The 16640-nt window shown below is 40.0% G+C and overlaps 2 protein-coding genes across 2 annotated transcripts; both read right to left on the bottom strand.

Annotated features, from left to right (window-relative positions):
* Window positions 1-70: 70 nt before the first annotated feature.
* LOC136244168 (ADP-ribose pyrophosphatase, mitochondrial-like) lies at window positions 71-12965 on the bottom strand. Its single transcript, XM_066035705.1, has 6 exons — window positions 12706-12965; window positions 12120-12224; window positions 8631-8717; window positions 7651-7756; window positions 7387-7530; window positions 71-333 (listed from the first exon to the last, which is right to left on the bottom strand). The coding sequence occupies exons 1-6, from the start codon at window positions 12903-12905 to the stop codon at window positions 103-105; spliced, it is 873 nt and encodes a 290-aa protein (XP_065891777.1). The 5' UTR covers window positions 12906-12965; the 3' UTR covers window positions 71-102.
* LOC136244169 (ADP-ribose pyrophosphatase, mitochondrial-like) lies at window positions 12961-16637 on the bottom strand. The gene is made up of 6 exons (XM_066035706.1): window positions 16417-16637; window positions 14922-15026; window positions 14780-14866; window positions 13683-13788; window positions 13419-13562; window positions 12961-13290 (listed from the first exon to the last, which is right to left on the bottom strand). The coding sequence occupies exons 1-6, from the start codon at window positions 16584-16586 to the stop codon at window positions 13060-13062; spliced, it is 843 nt and encodes a 280-aa protein (XP_065891778.1). The 5' UTR covers window positions 16587-16637; the 3' UTR covers window positions 12961-13059.
* Window positions 16638-16640: the final 3 nt, after the last annotated feature.

The raw sequence follows: 16640 nt of genomic DNA, 5'->3' as shown, positions 1-16640 counted from the left end.
CTAACCCCCTTGTTGAGTATCACCCACTTCATAATGCTTTACATTCATGCAGCTTGCATAAATCCGTATGTAGCTTAAGATAACAATGATTATTATTTACAACTAAAAAGCAGCATTTCTCAGTTCTATAACCTTTTTAATAAAATTGATATGATTAGCATAGAGTTGCAAAGAAAAATGTAGTTCCTTCCATGCCACAGCTCCAGCATCATCACCAGCACACAGCTTGACCTTGCCAAATGCTTCTCCAGTTTCATCATGGAAGTTCACAGCTGTTGTCTCTATCCATGCATTGTCAGTGTTTCTGGGATCATCCACATATCCAGCATACACCTAAGAGTCATTTCGCATCATAACATTGACTGATGATAGCTGAAATGTATGACCTTGAATACATGGGGGTAGTGGGATAATGTGGATAGAGGTTTACATATATATCAAGGCCTTTTTGTAGGTGTAGCCATAAGGTTGACATGTACGTGAGCATGCATGTTCTAGGGGGTCTAGGGGCATCCCCTCCCCCAAGGAAAATTTTGAAATATAGATCAGAGACTGCATTCGGTAACAATTTAGTGTAAAATTATCTATAAAGAGACTATATATACATAGCTAGCTACCTGTACACATGTTTTTGTGTTGATCAGCATAATTTTGTAGCTATAAACTGCTTTCAGACAGGTTATATACAATCACTGGACTGGACTGAATTTTTTTTCCCTTTTCACCAAATATTGGTATTGTTTGTTATATAAAATATGCTAATCTTATGTAGTTAGACCACTCCCACCTCCACACACAAAAGAAAGCAGTGTAGCCATGCCAGAATATGTCAGCTTTTCCCAGCTGCAGCTATACAGGGTGTATGTATCGCCTAGTGATGGATTATCCGCAATGACGTCAAAGCACAAAATGGTGGCCAATAGTGTGGGCACTTTTGTACAGAGGGTATTGGGAGAGATGGCGGTTCGCTATGTTAACGTTTACATACTGCAGCAAGGGGCAAGGTGAGGCATACATACTTAATTACAAGACAAACTTAAGTCTGGTTTCATCTTGTGGGACTATTTCGCATTGCCACATCATGCTAATTAGCCTTTTACCTTTATTATACAATAGTTCCATGTTGTGAAATCCATAAACAAAGCTCATTTTAGTGATTACGTACGAAACACGGCCATTTAGTCAATTATGATGTCACTGCGGATAATTGCTGACTCGGAAGACCATTACTTGTATTAGGATACATGGCTATTGTTAAACATGTCCTGTACGATTTATACTCCATGATAAGAAGGATGATAGTCATGCATGACTCTCTGGAGATCATATCATGAAAGAAATGTTTAACTGTGAAACAGATGAGTAAATATTTTCATTTAAACACATTGATGTAGTTAACAGCAGTCTCTTTCAAGATTGATTGGCAAATAATACCTGCTCATTGTGTTAATTGTGCTAAAATACACAGGGAGTGCAATGTAGACAGGTCCACCTGTATGTTCTACATTAAATGTAACAATAGCTACAACCAATTGCCCAAATATGTGCTTAAAAGACAGGAGAAAGAAAAAAAAACTTGAGTCCAGTAGTCCAGTCCACCAGTCCAGTCCACTAGCCCAGTCCAGTCCACTAGCCCAGTCCAGTCCACTAGCCCAGTCCAGTGATTGTATACAACCTTTCAGACATGACATTACAGAATTGACACTTATACTGCTAAGTGCTAACCCAATCTATCAAATCTAATAACTTTAAAAATATTTTATGGGGCTTCACTCACATATGCAGTCTCAAATCTACAAGTATGAGGAAAAATTAGAAATTTTAAGTTTGATTAGGGATCATAGAAAAAGTAGGGAAACAAGGGAGGTCGCCTACACCGGGCGTTACTATTCAGTGGACTGGACTGGAACACTGGACTGGACTACTGGACTGGAACACTGGACTGGACTACTGGACTGGCAGCCCACTTCTAAATGCTGCAGTGGAATATGCGAAAACCTGTTAGGTGTCACTATTCAGTGGACTGGACTACTGGACTGACATAGTTTTGGTTTCTGCACATTCTATAATTGGATTTATGGAGTCTTGCTAGTAAGTTAACACACTTAGGGCACCTGGAGCCCACTCAAACGCTGAAGACGAGCAGTGGAACTTGTGAAAACTGTATTTCACCGTTCATTATGCCACTATTACTTATTCCTTACGCTTACCCTGTAGTGCTGCAGGCAGTGCAGGGAATGTGACAGCAATAGTTAACTAGCGATCAACTTGCCAGTAGACAATATCCTCTGAGATATCTTTAGAGCAAGCTTGAGGAGCAAGTTAGTCTCGTGTGGCCAGACTTCTAGTTCAGTGCAGGGGCTTACTAATTAGATATTTTTCAGCACGGGCGGAGCTTTTAGTCTTTAATTGATAAGCCCCTACATTGAAACAGAAGTCTGGCAGCAAGACTAGCTTGCTCCTCAAAACTAAGGATATATCTCGAAGGATATTGTAGTTGATCGCTGGTTAACTACTGCTGTCACATTCCCTGCACTGCCTGCAGCATTACAGGGTAAAGAATAAGTGCTGTGTAGTGGCATAATGGACAGTAAAATACAGTTTTTACATGTTCCACTGCTCGTCTACAGTGTTTGAGTGGGCTGCAGGTGCCCTAAGAGTGCTAGCTTACTAGCAAGACTCCATAAATCCAACCATAGAATGTGCAAAAACCAAAAATATGTCAGTCCAGTAGTTGAGTCCAGTGTTCCAGTCCAGTAGTCCAGTCCACTGAATAGTAACGCCCAAAAACTGTCTCTTAATAATTTTGCTACTGTTCATTATGCTACTATACAGCACTTATTCCTTACCCTGGTGTGTAGTAACACTGCAGGCAGTGCAGCTGGGAATGTGACAACAATAGTTAACCAGCGATCAACTTGCCAGTAGACAATATCCTTCAAGATATCCTTAGAGCAAGCTTGAGGAGCAAGCTAGTCTCATTAGTCTTGCTTCCAGACTTCTGTTTCAGTGCAGGGGCTCAAATTATAAGCGCCTGTGCTGAAAAATCTCTAATCAGTATATAAACCCTTACACTGAACTAGAGGTCTGGCTGCACGATACTAGCTTGCTCCTCAAGCTTGCTCTAAGGATATGTTGTCTACTGGCAAGTTGATCGCTGGTTAACTATTGCTGTCACATTCCCAGCTGCACTGCCTGCAGTGTTACTACACACCAGGGTAAGGAATAAGTGCTGTATAGTGGCATAATGAACATTAATTAGTGAAATTATTAAGAGATAGTATTTACATATTTCACTGTTCATCTGCAGCATTTAGAAGTGAACAGCAGGTGCCCTAAGGGTACTTACTAGCAAGACTTCGTAAATCCAACTAAAGAATGTGCAAATACTAAAAATATGCCAGTCCAGTAGTCCAGTCCAGTATTCCAGTCCAATGAATAGTAACACCCGCCTACACCTGCAGATATACTAGTGAACATTTAATCCCTACTTCAGTATATACCCAAGACCTAAACTGAATTAGGGATTAAATGTCCACTAGTATATCTGAAGGTGTAGGTTACCTCCCTTGTTTCCCTACTTTTTATTTCTATGATCCCTAATTGAACTTAAAATTCCTGATTTTTCCTTATACTTGTTTGTTTACCTTTTTGTAACATTATTATGACTGGTGAACCCACACATACTTAAAAAGAAGGTGAAGGCTCCAGGTACTAGCATTGGAGCTCGTAGGGTTTTTAAAAACCCCCTTATACCACTTCAGTTACTATGCTCAACTGTAGCCTCGCACTTTGCCAGCCAAAGGAATACGGGGTAGGGACTGAAGTTAATATGTCACAATTTACAAACTGTCAATGCTGAAAGCACAAAGATGGGTTCAAAAGTCCATCAAAGTTAACGGAGTCTTTGTGATGATGGCAGGGAGGTTGGCTTCTCTTGTAGATAACTGGGACAACAGAGGATCATACTAAATACCATAGTAGGTTATATCCTTCAAGGAGGTGCAGTGCTAAAAGGCCAGAAACAAGTAGTTTGGTTGAGAGAAGAGATAGAGTCCCTTCTCCTTTAGAAGGATGCTGTCTCTCACAGCCCAATGCGCAGATGAGACCTGTCATCAACCTGAAGCAGTTCAAACAGTGGTTGGAGACCCCTCAGGAAGGTATTTCAACCATACAGACATCCTGAAAACATGGGGACTAGATGGTGAAGTGGATCTGAAAAAAGCAGGTAAGCAGAATTCCAGGTCGTGATGAACAGAAAATGTTTGATAAAGGCCACCATGTTAATATATTGGTTATATTTCACAACACAATGCTTCTTCTGCTAAAATGCTTCAAACACTCTAATAGAGCAGTCAAGAAACTGTGAATTGATGGACTATAGCTGGCATAAATTACTAGCCAAGTCATTAACACTGAAAGTTAGATACTCCCTAGAAACCATAAAAATCTTAAAGGATTCAATTATGACACAATGAACGGACAGTGCCTATCACAGGCTTTGGAACTGCACCTGCTGCTTCCAGATAGGAAGTCATATAATGGGGTATGCATGCAGCAGTATGCTTGTCAAGCTGAGACGGTTCCAAGAGGAGTCCCTATGACTGGTCATATTGCTATAGTTTCCTCTTGGGAGCCACCTATATATGTGACCAGATCTGCAAATAACCCAACATAATGGTGCATTTTTCAAATTCTTTATTATTGAACATTTATAATCTACTTAGCTAAGTGTATGCTCTGGCAAGTTTCAGCCTTGTATGCCAACAACTTTTGGAGTTACAGCCCTACAAAGTAGCAACAACAGAAAGATCAATTGTACAGCAAGTACTGGGAAAATAAATTACAGGTGCTTGCAAAATGACTGTAACTTACAAATGCAATGCAGTACAGATTTGCAACTCACACCATCGTATTCGCCATGAATATGGGAGTCCATTACTGGGTAAGTTTTTCCTTCTATCACCTTTCTTCACTACATACAGAGATGAAATCAGTGAAGAAAGATCAATCGTGCATGATCGCTTCGATATGACGTAAACAAATGCCCATAACTCATGTATCCTTTAGTCTACTGCTATGAAACAAAGATTTTCGAACTCCCCTTGAGTAGTTGAATAAGATGATATCCAGGTTTTTGTCATTACACCATTTCTTCACAAAGAAAAAAGCGTTTATAAATTTTAGGAATCTATTTTCATTTACGCAAATATTTTACCCATTGCAATCAATAGCCTATACCGAAAATTTAGGCTTGTGTCATTGTCGGGTTTCTGCAGACCCGGTCACATATACATACTGCAGCTACCACATACCCATCATGTGATTTTTACCCTGAGGTTGCAGGTACAACTCGGCACTGTCAGTTGATTAGAATACTTGTTAAACCTATTCATGTTTAATGGTTGAGTCTTCTAAAAAAATGTTTTTGGTTCCTAATTGGCTAGTCTATCTACCTAGTCTATGCCAGCTATGATAGTCCATCAATTCACAGGCTTTCAATGCAGTCCCTGAAAACAAATTCTAGACTGCTCTAGTAAAGTATTAGATGACTGCTCTCTCCATTAAAGTGTTTCAATCATTTTAGCTATTAACTTGCTTGCTGTCTACTGTCATGTTGGATACACCTGGTATGTGTTGAGCTGTGATCATTGTCTCTATCTAGAGCCTACAACCACAAGGACTTCACCAGGGCTGTCAGGGCTGGTGGCACAGTTCCCCCAAGGCTATAGAGTTATGTACCACAATGTGTCTTGACAAAGGTTTCATTTCAGTGCCATGCAACTGTCACTCTTAGGAGCTTCAAATGGCTCATATCATGAAGTGATATTACTGGTACAAAACTTTGCAATATGCAAAGAAACCCTGCTGGAGGGAATGGTTGGGGTGGTTAGCACGAACTTGGTGTGCTACTTGCATAACCTGGCAGCCAAATTATCTGTAAAAATCTATTCTTCTCCGAGCAGGGACCACAGAGCTACATTTTTCACAATGTGCTAGCTTAGTCTCACGTGGCCAGACCGCTTTTTTCTGTGTATTGGGTGGGGAAAAAGGGTCTGGTGCAACTTCAATAGCTGTTTACTTCTGAGCGTGTCTGGGGACGCTAATTGAATAATATTGGCCGCAAAGGAGGCGCCAATGACGTCAGTAAGTAAACTCGAGATGGCTTCAATCTGTTTATCCTTTAAATGAATCTTAATTTGCTTCGATGTCTCTTGTATAGTGTCTTGTTAGTTCATCCTCATCATGTAACAAGACTCACAACTGGAGCAGGAGTGTACGAATATTTCATTGTTTTACTGATGTCATAGCACCTCCTTTGCGGCCAATGTTATTCAATTAGCGTCCCCAGAGTCTGGGGATGGCTCAGAAGTAAACAGCTATTAGAGTTGCACCAGACCCTTTTTCCCCACATAGAAAAAAGCGGTCTGGCCACGCGAGACTAGTGCTAGCTTATTTGTCACAATGTGCTAACTTTCTTAATAGTACACTACACCACTATAGTACACTACACCACTATAGTACACTACACCACTATAGTACACTACACCACTATAGTACACTACACCACTATAGTACACTACACCACTATAGTACACTACACCACTATAGTACACTACACCACTATAGTACACTACACCACTATAGTACACTACACCACTATAGTACACTACACCACTATAGTACACTACACCACTATAGTACACTACACCACTATAGTACACTACACCACTATAGTACACTACACCACTATAGTACACTACACCACTATAGTACACTACACCACTGTTTAATTAAAACTACACCACTATAGTACACTACACCACTATAGTACACTACACCACTATAGTACACTACACCACTATAGTACACTACACCACTATAGTACACTACACCACTATAGTACACTACACCACTATAGTACACTACACCACTGTTTAATTAAAACTACACCACTATAGTACACTACACCACTATAGTACACTACACCACTATAGTACACTACACCACTATAGTACACTACACCACTATAGTACACTACACCACTATAGTACACTACACCACTATAGTACACTACACCACTATAGTACACTACACCACTATAGTACACTACACCACTATAGTACACTACACCACTATAGTACACTACACCACTATAGTACACTACACCACTATAGTACACTACACCACTATAGTACACTACACCACTATAGTACACTACACCACTGTTTAATTAAAACTACACCACAGGTAAGCAATACCAAACCGCACTAATTTTTATTATGTCATTTGGTAAATAAAAGGAAAACCAAAGTGACAAGGTCGCTATGGAGACTACAGCTACACAGTATATTAGGACATACACACATACAAGTTGTCCCTTACTTCTTGACCTTGTGAAAACAGCTGATTAATCTGCTCTTCAATTCTCTTCTTTTGTTCGGGGCTAGCTTCAAGAGAATTCATTGCTTCTTCTCCAAATTCTTTCTTTAGTGTTCCAGATACAGTATCCCCAGGTTCAACCATGCCCTAAAAGAAGGCATCAACATGCTTTAAACTAGCACTGAAAATTAATACAGTAAGGTTATCCTCCAATATGGTACAGACACAAGAGTGCTCCACTACTAACACTAAAGCACACATTATTACCCCAGGAATAGCCCATTCTCCACAATCTCTTCTTTTAATAGCTACAAACTCCAGTATCGGTTTATCAGCCATTTTCATAACAGTTCCAGATGAGTCTCGTTTCCATCTGAAAATAAAAACGGCTGTCATTGTACTGTACATTATACAGGCAAGTCAAAAGTGGTTCCTGGGTAGTGAGTGTACGTGCAGTGGAACCCCTATATTTGGGCACATTGGGACCATGATAAAGTGTCCATCTGAGAGAGGTGTCCTGATACAGGAGTCTGAATACGCATACACCAATACAAATAAGTGTCCTGACCATCAAGTGTCCATATTGATAATATATTGGATGCTATGATGATCAACCAGTTTGATGATTTGGCACATTTTTATTCTCAATGCTACAAGCTTCATTCTCACAGTCTTACTCATAACTTCACACAGAACAAATTTGGTGGTCTATTACCAACAGTTCTTAAAGCCATATAACTTTTCATTGTTACCAATTTGCCTCAAAGTTATTAAACACCTTTTTGGTTAGTTTCACATACCCCTTAGAGTAGCAACACCCCAGGCCTCCTAATTATGGGACCCATTGGCCGAGTAGAACTTTACTAAAGCAGTCAAGCAAGCATGGAGTACTATAAGCATGTAGTTAATGAGCTCAAAAGGCAAATTTGTTACTAAGCAACAGAGGCAGAAGGTGCCCCCTCCCCTCTCCAAACCAAAATAGAGCTAATAAAACAGTCACATATTCTAATAAAGCAGTTGGGCATAATGCTTAACAGCAAAATATGTTCTATCCTTGAGCCCCCCCAAGTAGTGTTGCACCAATAATCAGATCGGTTATCAGCAAAATCTCATATCAGTGTAACACTACCCCCAAGTACTTCCTCCACCTCTGAGCAATAATAATTGCTGGTCTCAAGGTGGTCCTGGAGCTTAGGCACCTGGTTATAAGCCCCTGGTCCTGCTAATGAGGTTACGACAACACATACCTGGTGACTATAGGATCGGCAGCATGGTTAGGACCCCATCTCCTCAGCAAACCCCTACCAACCATACCAGTCCTTCCAACAGGATTCCTGAAATAATACACAATAACTCACACACAAATACAAAATCTTGTATACACAAGTAAATGTGCTCCATTTCATTTCACATCGATAAAAAGTACTGAAACATGTTGGAGTAGTGCACGATATCAAGAGTCCATAATAAGGACTTTTGACGATATTAAATCACAGTAAAACAATAAGAAGTGTTGTATCCCTACTGTGCATTTCCATTCATCGATAAAAAGTACTGAAACAAGCTGGAGTAGTGCACGATATTAAATCACAGTAAAACAATAAGAAGTGTTATATCCCTACTGTGCATTTCCATTCATCGATAAAATGTACTGAAACAAGCTGGAGTAGTGCATGATATTAAATTAATAAGAAGTGTTATACCCCTACTGTGCTCAAGATACCATAATGGAAATGCACAGTAGGGATATAACACTTCTTATTGTTTAATATCATGCACTACTCCAGCTTGTTTCAGTACTTTTTATCGATGTGCTATGGTCCCTACTCTAGTTGAAAACTCCAATTTTTTTGTGTACTCGTTTGTTAATTTTTTATGTAAATAATTAATATGTCTGGTGAACCCACGCATACCGCATCTGAAATGGCACCGTGTGCCCCAGCTATATCAATTAGTATCTGAAAGTGAAGTATCCATTACGCTGCGTTGTCAGCTATGTTCAACCCGTTACACAGCATTTTGAATCAAGAACTGTTTGAAAAGCACCTCTGCAATTCACGCATACCGAAAAAAAAAAGAAATGGTGCCGCACGCCCCAGTTATATCGATTATCGTTTGAAAAGTGAAGTATCCATTACTCGGCTATGTTCAACCCATTAAACAGCAGTACGAATCAAGAACTGTTTGAAAAACACCTCTGCAATCAAAATGGCCACTACAGACAATTTCCGTTATGAAGGGAAACCATCACGTGCTACCGCCAAATCGACACTTTTCGCTGTCAGCAAAGATGAATGGGACATAAAGGAGGACACTGGCAAGTCCATGAAGAATGCATTGTACGTACTGCGGTATGCCAAAAGGCACCTCTTGGGCCAAAGCGACATCAAACAGTGAAAAAAATCAAGCCTGTAGCCTTAGCCATTATTGAGTTATGCTTGTCTGAAGACATCAGTCAGTCAGTCACTAGAAAATTCTATTAAACATTTTTTTTTAAAATTCCGTACGAACTTGTTTCGGGTCGATCTGAAAGCTTGTTTGGGCTTAGTTTTACCTAACCAATACTGCCTCATTGTCGTCAGGGAAAATTGAGGCTGGTCTTTGGGTGATGTTATTTCATGGGCCACACCTACTCCTTTGTGGTCCCTACTATACAGTTACTATTGTACGTATGATAATCAATTTGTGTAATTTCCATCTTGCAATTTTGTGTGCTTTTGTTTCGTCAAGGGTGTGGAACCCTGATGTTTGTTTGAAGACAAACCAGCAGCGTAGCCAACAGTGGGTCTGGGTGGACATGTGTCTACCTAATTTTTGTCAGGATGGTGGCACCCACTTGCCACTGCTTTAATGACAGAATTGTGCTATATACTTTGGTTGATAACTCAGCAAATCAGCATTTGCAAGTACATCACGTGATCCAGATCAGTTTCATGGCCTTAATTTTCTGTTTAGAGTATAGCATCACATGATCAAAATTTTGGAGGGATGGGATAATTCGAGAGGGGCATTGGCCGTCTATAATTACTAGAGTTTCTTTTAAAACAAATGCACATATAGAATCCACTAAAGATAGACTCACAATTTGTGATAGTTACTTGCAAGGAGTGAAACTTGTGCATGCACACCCATCCATCTTTGAAGGTCTGGCTATACCACTGAGACAAACACTCACTCACAATGAACAAAGAATGACCCCCACCCCACTATACTATATGTATTACCTGATATCTAATGGCATCACAAACATAAAGTGGCCATAATTGCGTGGAAAGTTTGTAAATACTACACAACAACAAAGGAGACACAGTACTTATACCAGGTACTAATTTAACCAGTATCTTGAAATTTGTAAGCACTTATTGGTGTTTAGACTTCAGGATAAATTATATTCCTGTGGTTACCCATATGAAATTACAGGGATGACATTTAGACTATCTGGGGAGACTATATGGGCCCCCACTATCTTATATAGTGGGGCCCCACATAAGATTACCATTTTAGAATATGGTTATCTTACATGGGGCCCCACTACAAAACTGATATGTGTAAACTTGAAAATATTCAGCGGGAGGCTACCAGAATGGTTGATTCCTTAAAACATTTAGACTATCTGGGGAGGCTACAAGCACTTCACCTACTAACACTACAATACGGGAGATACAGGGATGACATGTTAGCAGTATATAAAATTTACACAGTAAATACAATATCAAGAGTTCATAATATAAAAAGTGTCCTACTGTAGTATAGCCTGTACAAACACGAATCTCAAAGTTATGATACAATACCTACAGTATAGTCACTTTCAATGTGTTAGGGATGTACAGCGTACTCACCATTAAGTTTCAATGACTGTTATAGTTGAGGCTTCAATGCATGAACTCTTGACGATATGGACTTTTCTGACTTTTTAAAAGTAATACCCACCAAACTAGAGGGCATGCATATAAGCTTTTTAAAAGAATTATTCCAGAACTGATGTAAGGAAGAACTTTTTTTACAAGAGTCATTAACCCCTTACCCAAAGCCAGTGTTGGGCAAGTTACTTTGTAAAAGTAACTAGTTACATATTACATATTACTTGCAACTGAATTATTTAGTTACAGATACATATTACCCATAAAATAAAGTAACTGTAATAATATTACATATTATATTACTTTGCGTCCACAGCCTTAAGCTGTCACGTGTGAAACTACCACTTTATCACGTGACATGATTGCGTTGTTGGACAATATGCAAATTTTGGCTATAAGTAAGAAGCTGGTGAATAAGCTTCATTCAGTAGGCCTCGTTACTTTGTTGTGGCTAGGCGTTACTCAGAGGATAACTAACGAAATTAGTAACTTCGTTACTTGTAGTAATAATATTACGTAATATTAGACTCGTTACAGTAACTATATTACTTAGGTAACGCGTTACATTTGTAAGTAAAGTAGCTTGCGTTACATTACCTGTTTTTATAGCGTATTTCGTTATATTACTTTGTTACCACAAAAGTAAGAATATTACGATAAGTAACGCGTTACTCCCAATCATGTCAACAAGAGATTGATTGACTACTATATGATTAACAATATATACATTGGTGACTAGTTATTGTTGTATTTTGTACCTGTTGATCAGGTGTAACAGGCCTTATAGTGTACCTGTAATAACAATGAAATTCCATGCAGCACCATAATGACCATTTTTATATCAGTGAATAAGGTCCATTACAATATCATACAGACCTTGGTACTCCATTTGTTTCGATGGTATATGTTCCACAGTAACTTCTCCTGTCAACTTTGCCATCAATTTCATTGAATCTAGGAGCCACATCCGGTTTGATTTTCCTGTAACAAGAACACAATATCTCCCAGGGATACCCGTGCTACTTGTAGTGTACTACAGGCCTTAAATCTTTATGAGGTAAGACCATATAAGGAGTAGTCACTTTCATAACATACATGGTGACCAGGACCAAGGCATTTTATTGGCTGATATTACCTTGACCTGAGCTAAAACAATACTTGATCCATTGACATTTTAGCTACACCAGCTTTATATTATTGCTTTGATTGCCCAGTACTTGATGTAACTTTTTGATCTTGGGATCAAGTAATTATTATTGATTTCGCTGCTGAAAAACATTTGTACAAACTTAGAGTTGGTGTAACACTAAACTTCAGAAAGTGACTAAGGCTTGCCTCTTGGACTAAACTCCCCGCCAGACTATATTTTTTGAAAAGTTTTGCCACGAAGTTGTTCAAGGAAACTGCAGCATGAGCATTGAACTTTGGATTTTTAGACTAAGTCAGCTATATCTTCACGCACCTGAAATCCGTGTCTGTACGTGCTGACCCTCTCTCTACTGCAGGAGCAGTGTAGTCCACTGGTTTGTACTCTGGCCAGTTAACGGACCAGCTGACTTTATCGTCTGGTACTGGAAAGCGAGTCACACCGCCAGAGTAATCTCCTCTGCACTTAGCGTGTGTTTGAGCAATAGCCATGCGGAGTAATCCTGAAGCTTTCATCAAGCGAACTTCCCACGCCTGCGCTTATTTACGAGTACCGCCGATATGCTACAACTCAATAGATACTTGCATTTAGAATTCTTTTTTAAAAATTGGAAAATAATTTACGATACATGGTAATCTAGCGTGCACCGTACTGATTGAGTAATAAACGTTAGAAGGTAGCGTTCCTGAGCTCTACAACTTTGCCAGTGAATGTTGTATGACTGGCGTAAAGTGCCAGGGAAGATGTCAGTTCCTTCCATGCCACAGCTCCAGCATCATCACCAGCACACAGCTTGACTTTGCCAAATGCCTCTCCAGTCTCATCATGGAAGTTCACTGCCACTGTCTCCATCCATGCATTGTCAGTGTTTCTGGGATCATCCACATATCCAGCATACACCTACAGTAAACAGTAGTGCGTACAATTACACCTACACAACAATCATGTTATATGTTATGCACCACTTGAAAGGTCACAGCTATAGTCTTGGTCATTAGATTATTGGTGATGAGCAGTGGTGCACATACCTCTTTACCATGTGAAAATAGTTGGTGAACTTGCTCCTCAATCTTCTTCTTCTCCTCAGGGCTAGCTTCAAGAGAGTTCATGGCTTCCTCTCCAAACTCCTTTTTCAGTGTTGCCGATACAGTATCTCCTGGGTCAACCATGCCCTAAAACAATGGAATACCAACAGCATATGTACGGCTACATCTTAGTGACAGGAACTAAATTATTTTTCTCAAGTAGTGAGCTGTAACTTGATAATGAAAAAAAATTACAAACAAAATTACCCCTGGAATAGCCCATTCACCACAGTCCTTTCTCTTGATGGCCACAAACTCTAGAATGGGCTTGTCATTTTTGGTCACTATGGCTCCAGATGAATCTCGTTTCCATCTAAAAGTAAACATTAAAGTAATATGTCATGTGCTATTGTCCACAAACAGCAGAATTGCGCATGTTATATCTTTAAATTGGGAGAATATCCATGCACTGTGTACCTGCATATGTATGATGTAGCATGTGTGTTTAGCATTGGGAAAAAACAATTTCCATATCTGTTACAGTGAATCTTATACAAGCTAGCTGCCTGACACGAAACCTTGCTCTACCTTTAACAAGAAAGAGGACTGTTGTTGTGCACACCTGCTACACCACTGACTGAATATTTCACAACCCGAATCTTCTATACCGTATTATCTACATATATCATAGCGAATTTAAAAATGATACCCAACTCACAGTTACTTGAGCAGCATGCTGAAATAGGCAAGTATGGCTTGGAAAATAGTGCTACTACTAATGCTGCAAAGCATTTATCTGAAGCATGAGGTGTCAAGCATTTGCAAAGTGGAATGACATGCCCTCGAACATGCTTTCCATTCCTGCATGACCATGTAGGAGTTGCTGGCATTTTCATCCTCTGTTCTAAACATGAGTAGTTCTATCATCTATCATTTACACATGGATGATGGAAATCTTGAACACAGGATCAACTGAGTATATGTATTCACTATTCATGCAACTAAAACCAGGATCATGTGCACTCCAATGCTGCAAAATGTGTGCACTAGCTTAAAGGATTCACAAAATTAATAACACTATAATAAACTGAAGTGTTTCGTCTCAAAATGCCAATTCTTTTAATTGCCAATATTTCCACTTATACACACACTACATGTTAGTGATGCACCGATAAGAAATTTTACCGATTATCCACTATTGAATTCACATAATGGCCGATACCGATAATTGATCTGATGTTTATGTTTACACATGAAATTGCCATTTTAAAACTTTATATTTGTCTTATTGTTATGAAAACGATAACATCAGGTAAGTAATAATCGGTGTATCACTACTACTTGTACACATGGTCCCTATATACCTGGTGACAATAGGATCAGCAGCATGGTTAGGACCCCATCTCCCTAGTAACCCTCTACCAACCATACCAGTCCTTCCAATAGGGTTCCTGGAATAGATCACAAATCATTCAGCATGGTGTAGATGACACACCTATTGTGTACCTTGGTACTCCGGTCTCATCTATACTGTAGTTGCCGGTGAAACTCTTTCTGTTAACCTTACCATCTACTTCGTTGTATTTTGGAGGGACATCTGGTTTGACCTTCCTACATAATCAGGATATAATTATCAACTACCACAGCAAGCTTACAATTATGTACCCACCTTTCCAAGAAAATAAGCAGTGGAGAGGGTAGGTACAATAATCATTGACACATCCATAACAGGATTGTGCTCACCACAAAGTTAAAGGCCACTATTATATTATTTGTACAGGCTATGTTATAGTGAGTATGTGTGGATAGGGATGTAGTGTGTGCAATAATCATTGGCATATCCAGTGATATCGATGTAAACATGTTAAAGCTTGTATTTGCATGGTGACAAGATGCCCGTGTTTTAAAAATAATAACCCAGGGACAACTTTGGATAAGCCGGTACAGATTTAGGGATATGAGAGAGTCCAACACCCTAAACAGGGGAATAGACCATATGCGTACCATAATAGAATGATCAATTAAGCGTAGATGGCACAAAACTCGATGGTGACTTACAATCGGAAGTCCCATACAAAAGTATGAGAAGCAAATGCGGCTCGAGCAATAACTCACCACTCGAGCTAAGGACAGGCCATCTCACTTGCCATACACTTCTTTTGCACGGAAAGAAGTGCATGGCAAGCGAGATGGCCTGTCCTTAGCTTGAGTGGTGAGTTATTGCTCGAGCCGCATTTGCTCCCTGTATTTTTGTATGGAACTTCCAGTTGTAAGTCACCGTCGAGTTTTGCGCGTCTTCGCTTAATTGATCATTTTTCGTTTGAGTAATAGTGTGCATATCATCTATTTACCAACAAATGGTCCCCAGGTGTGGGTCATTGGCCACCATCACAGATACTGTAGTATAGTTATGCCGCTATAGCATCCATAGGAAATGTGAGTACCAAGGAATTTTGCTGCTGGAGGGGGTTGATTGGTGCACTATTAATGCACTTGTCAATTTCATGCCCCACCCCCGGGCGTCCCCACACCCCAGGTGGGGATTCAACATTGCTTCTTGTCCCCACCCCTGGGGCAATTGACAGTTGTCCAATTCACTGACCAATTTTCGGTAGTTGCATTTCTAAACAATAAAATCACACTTGATATAATTTTACTAGCTACAGGGCAGGTTTATTACTAGTTGCATGCATGAAATATGCATGCGCTTAGTCATCCTTGAGGTAATTGTCAAATCCCCTACTATGGGGGAGGGGACATAGTGGGGATTTGACAGCCGATTTTGCCCCACTAGTGGGGAATTTGACACCACGATTTGTCAAATCCCCTGTATCCCCGGGGGGGGGGGGGGAAGCGTGAAATTGACAAGTGCATAAAGGGTACGTGGGGGCTTTGTCATAGCATAGAGGTCTGTGGTCATAGCTCTGCCCTACCCGGCCAGGGAAAGGTGCATATATGCGGTGTTTCAGCTACAGTATTCGCTCAAATTGCTTTCAAGTACCTGAAATCCACGTCCGCCCATACTGGTCCTTTTTCAACTACGGGAGCAGTGTAATCTACGGGCTTATACTCCGGCCACTCAACAGACCAGCTAACTTTATCGTCTGGTACTGCAAACCTGTCCACGTCACCCGGATACTTCCCTCTGCACTTAGTATGAGTAGCTGCCATTTTCTGTTTATCTGCACCACGTGATCCTTGCCCACCGCGCCCCGTGCTAAATCA

The sequence above is a fragment of the Dysidea avara genome, chromosome 14 (assembly GCF_963678975.1).
Source record: "Dysidea avara chromosome 14, odDysAvar1.4, whole genome shotgun sequence".
Lineage (NCBI taxonomy): Eukaryota > Metazoa > Porifera > Demospongiae > Dictyoceratida > Dysideidae > Dysidea > Dysidea avara.
The sequence above is the reverse complement of the archived record's forward strand: the minus strand, read 5'-3'. Positions and strand labels throughout refer to the sequence as shown.

Excerpts from the sequence above, each read along its gene's own strand:
- LOC136244168 (XM_066035705.1), bottom strand. The coding sequence starts at position 12,905 with ATGAAAGCTTCAGGATTACTCCGCATGGCTATTGCTCAAACACACGCT. Across the intron at positions 8,718-12,119 it reads GAAACAAATGGAGTACCAAG|GAATCCTGTTGGAAGGACTG; the intron begins GTCTGTATGATA and ends GTATTATTTCAG. Across the intron at positions 7,757-8,630 it reads GCCGATCCTATAGTCACCAG|ATGGAAACGAGACTCATCTG; the intron begins GTATGTGTTGTC and ends TTTTATTTTCAG.
- LOC136244169 (XM_066035706.1), bottom strand. The coding sequence starts at position 16,586 with ATGGCAGCTACTCATACTAAGTGCAGAGGGAAGTATCCGGGTGACGTG. Across the intron at positions 13,789-14,779 it reads GCTGATCCTATTGTCACCAG|ATGGAAACGAGATTCATCTG; the intron begins GTATATAGGGAC and ends GTTTACTTTTAG. Across the intron at positions 13,291-13,418 it reads TATTTTCACATGGTAAAGAG|GTGTATGCTGGATATGTGGA; the intron begins GTATGTGCACCA and ends TGTTTACTGTAG.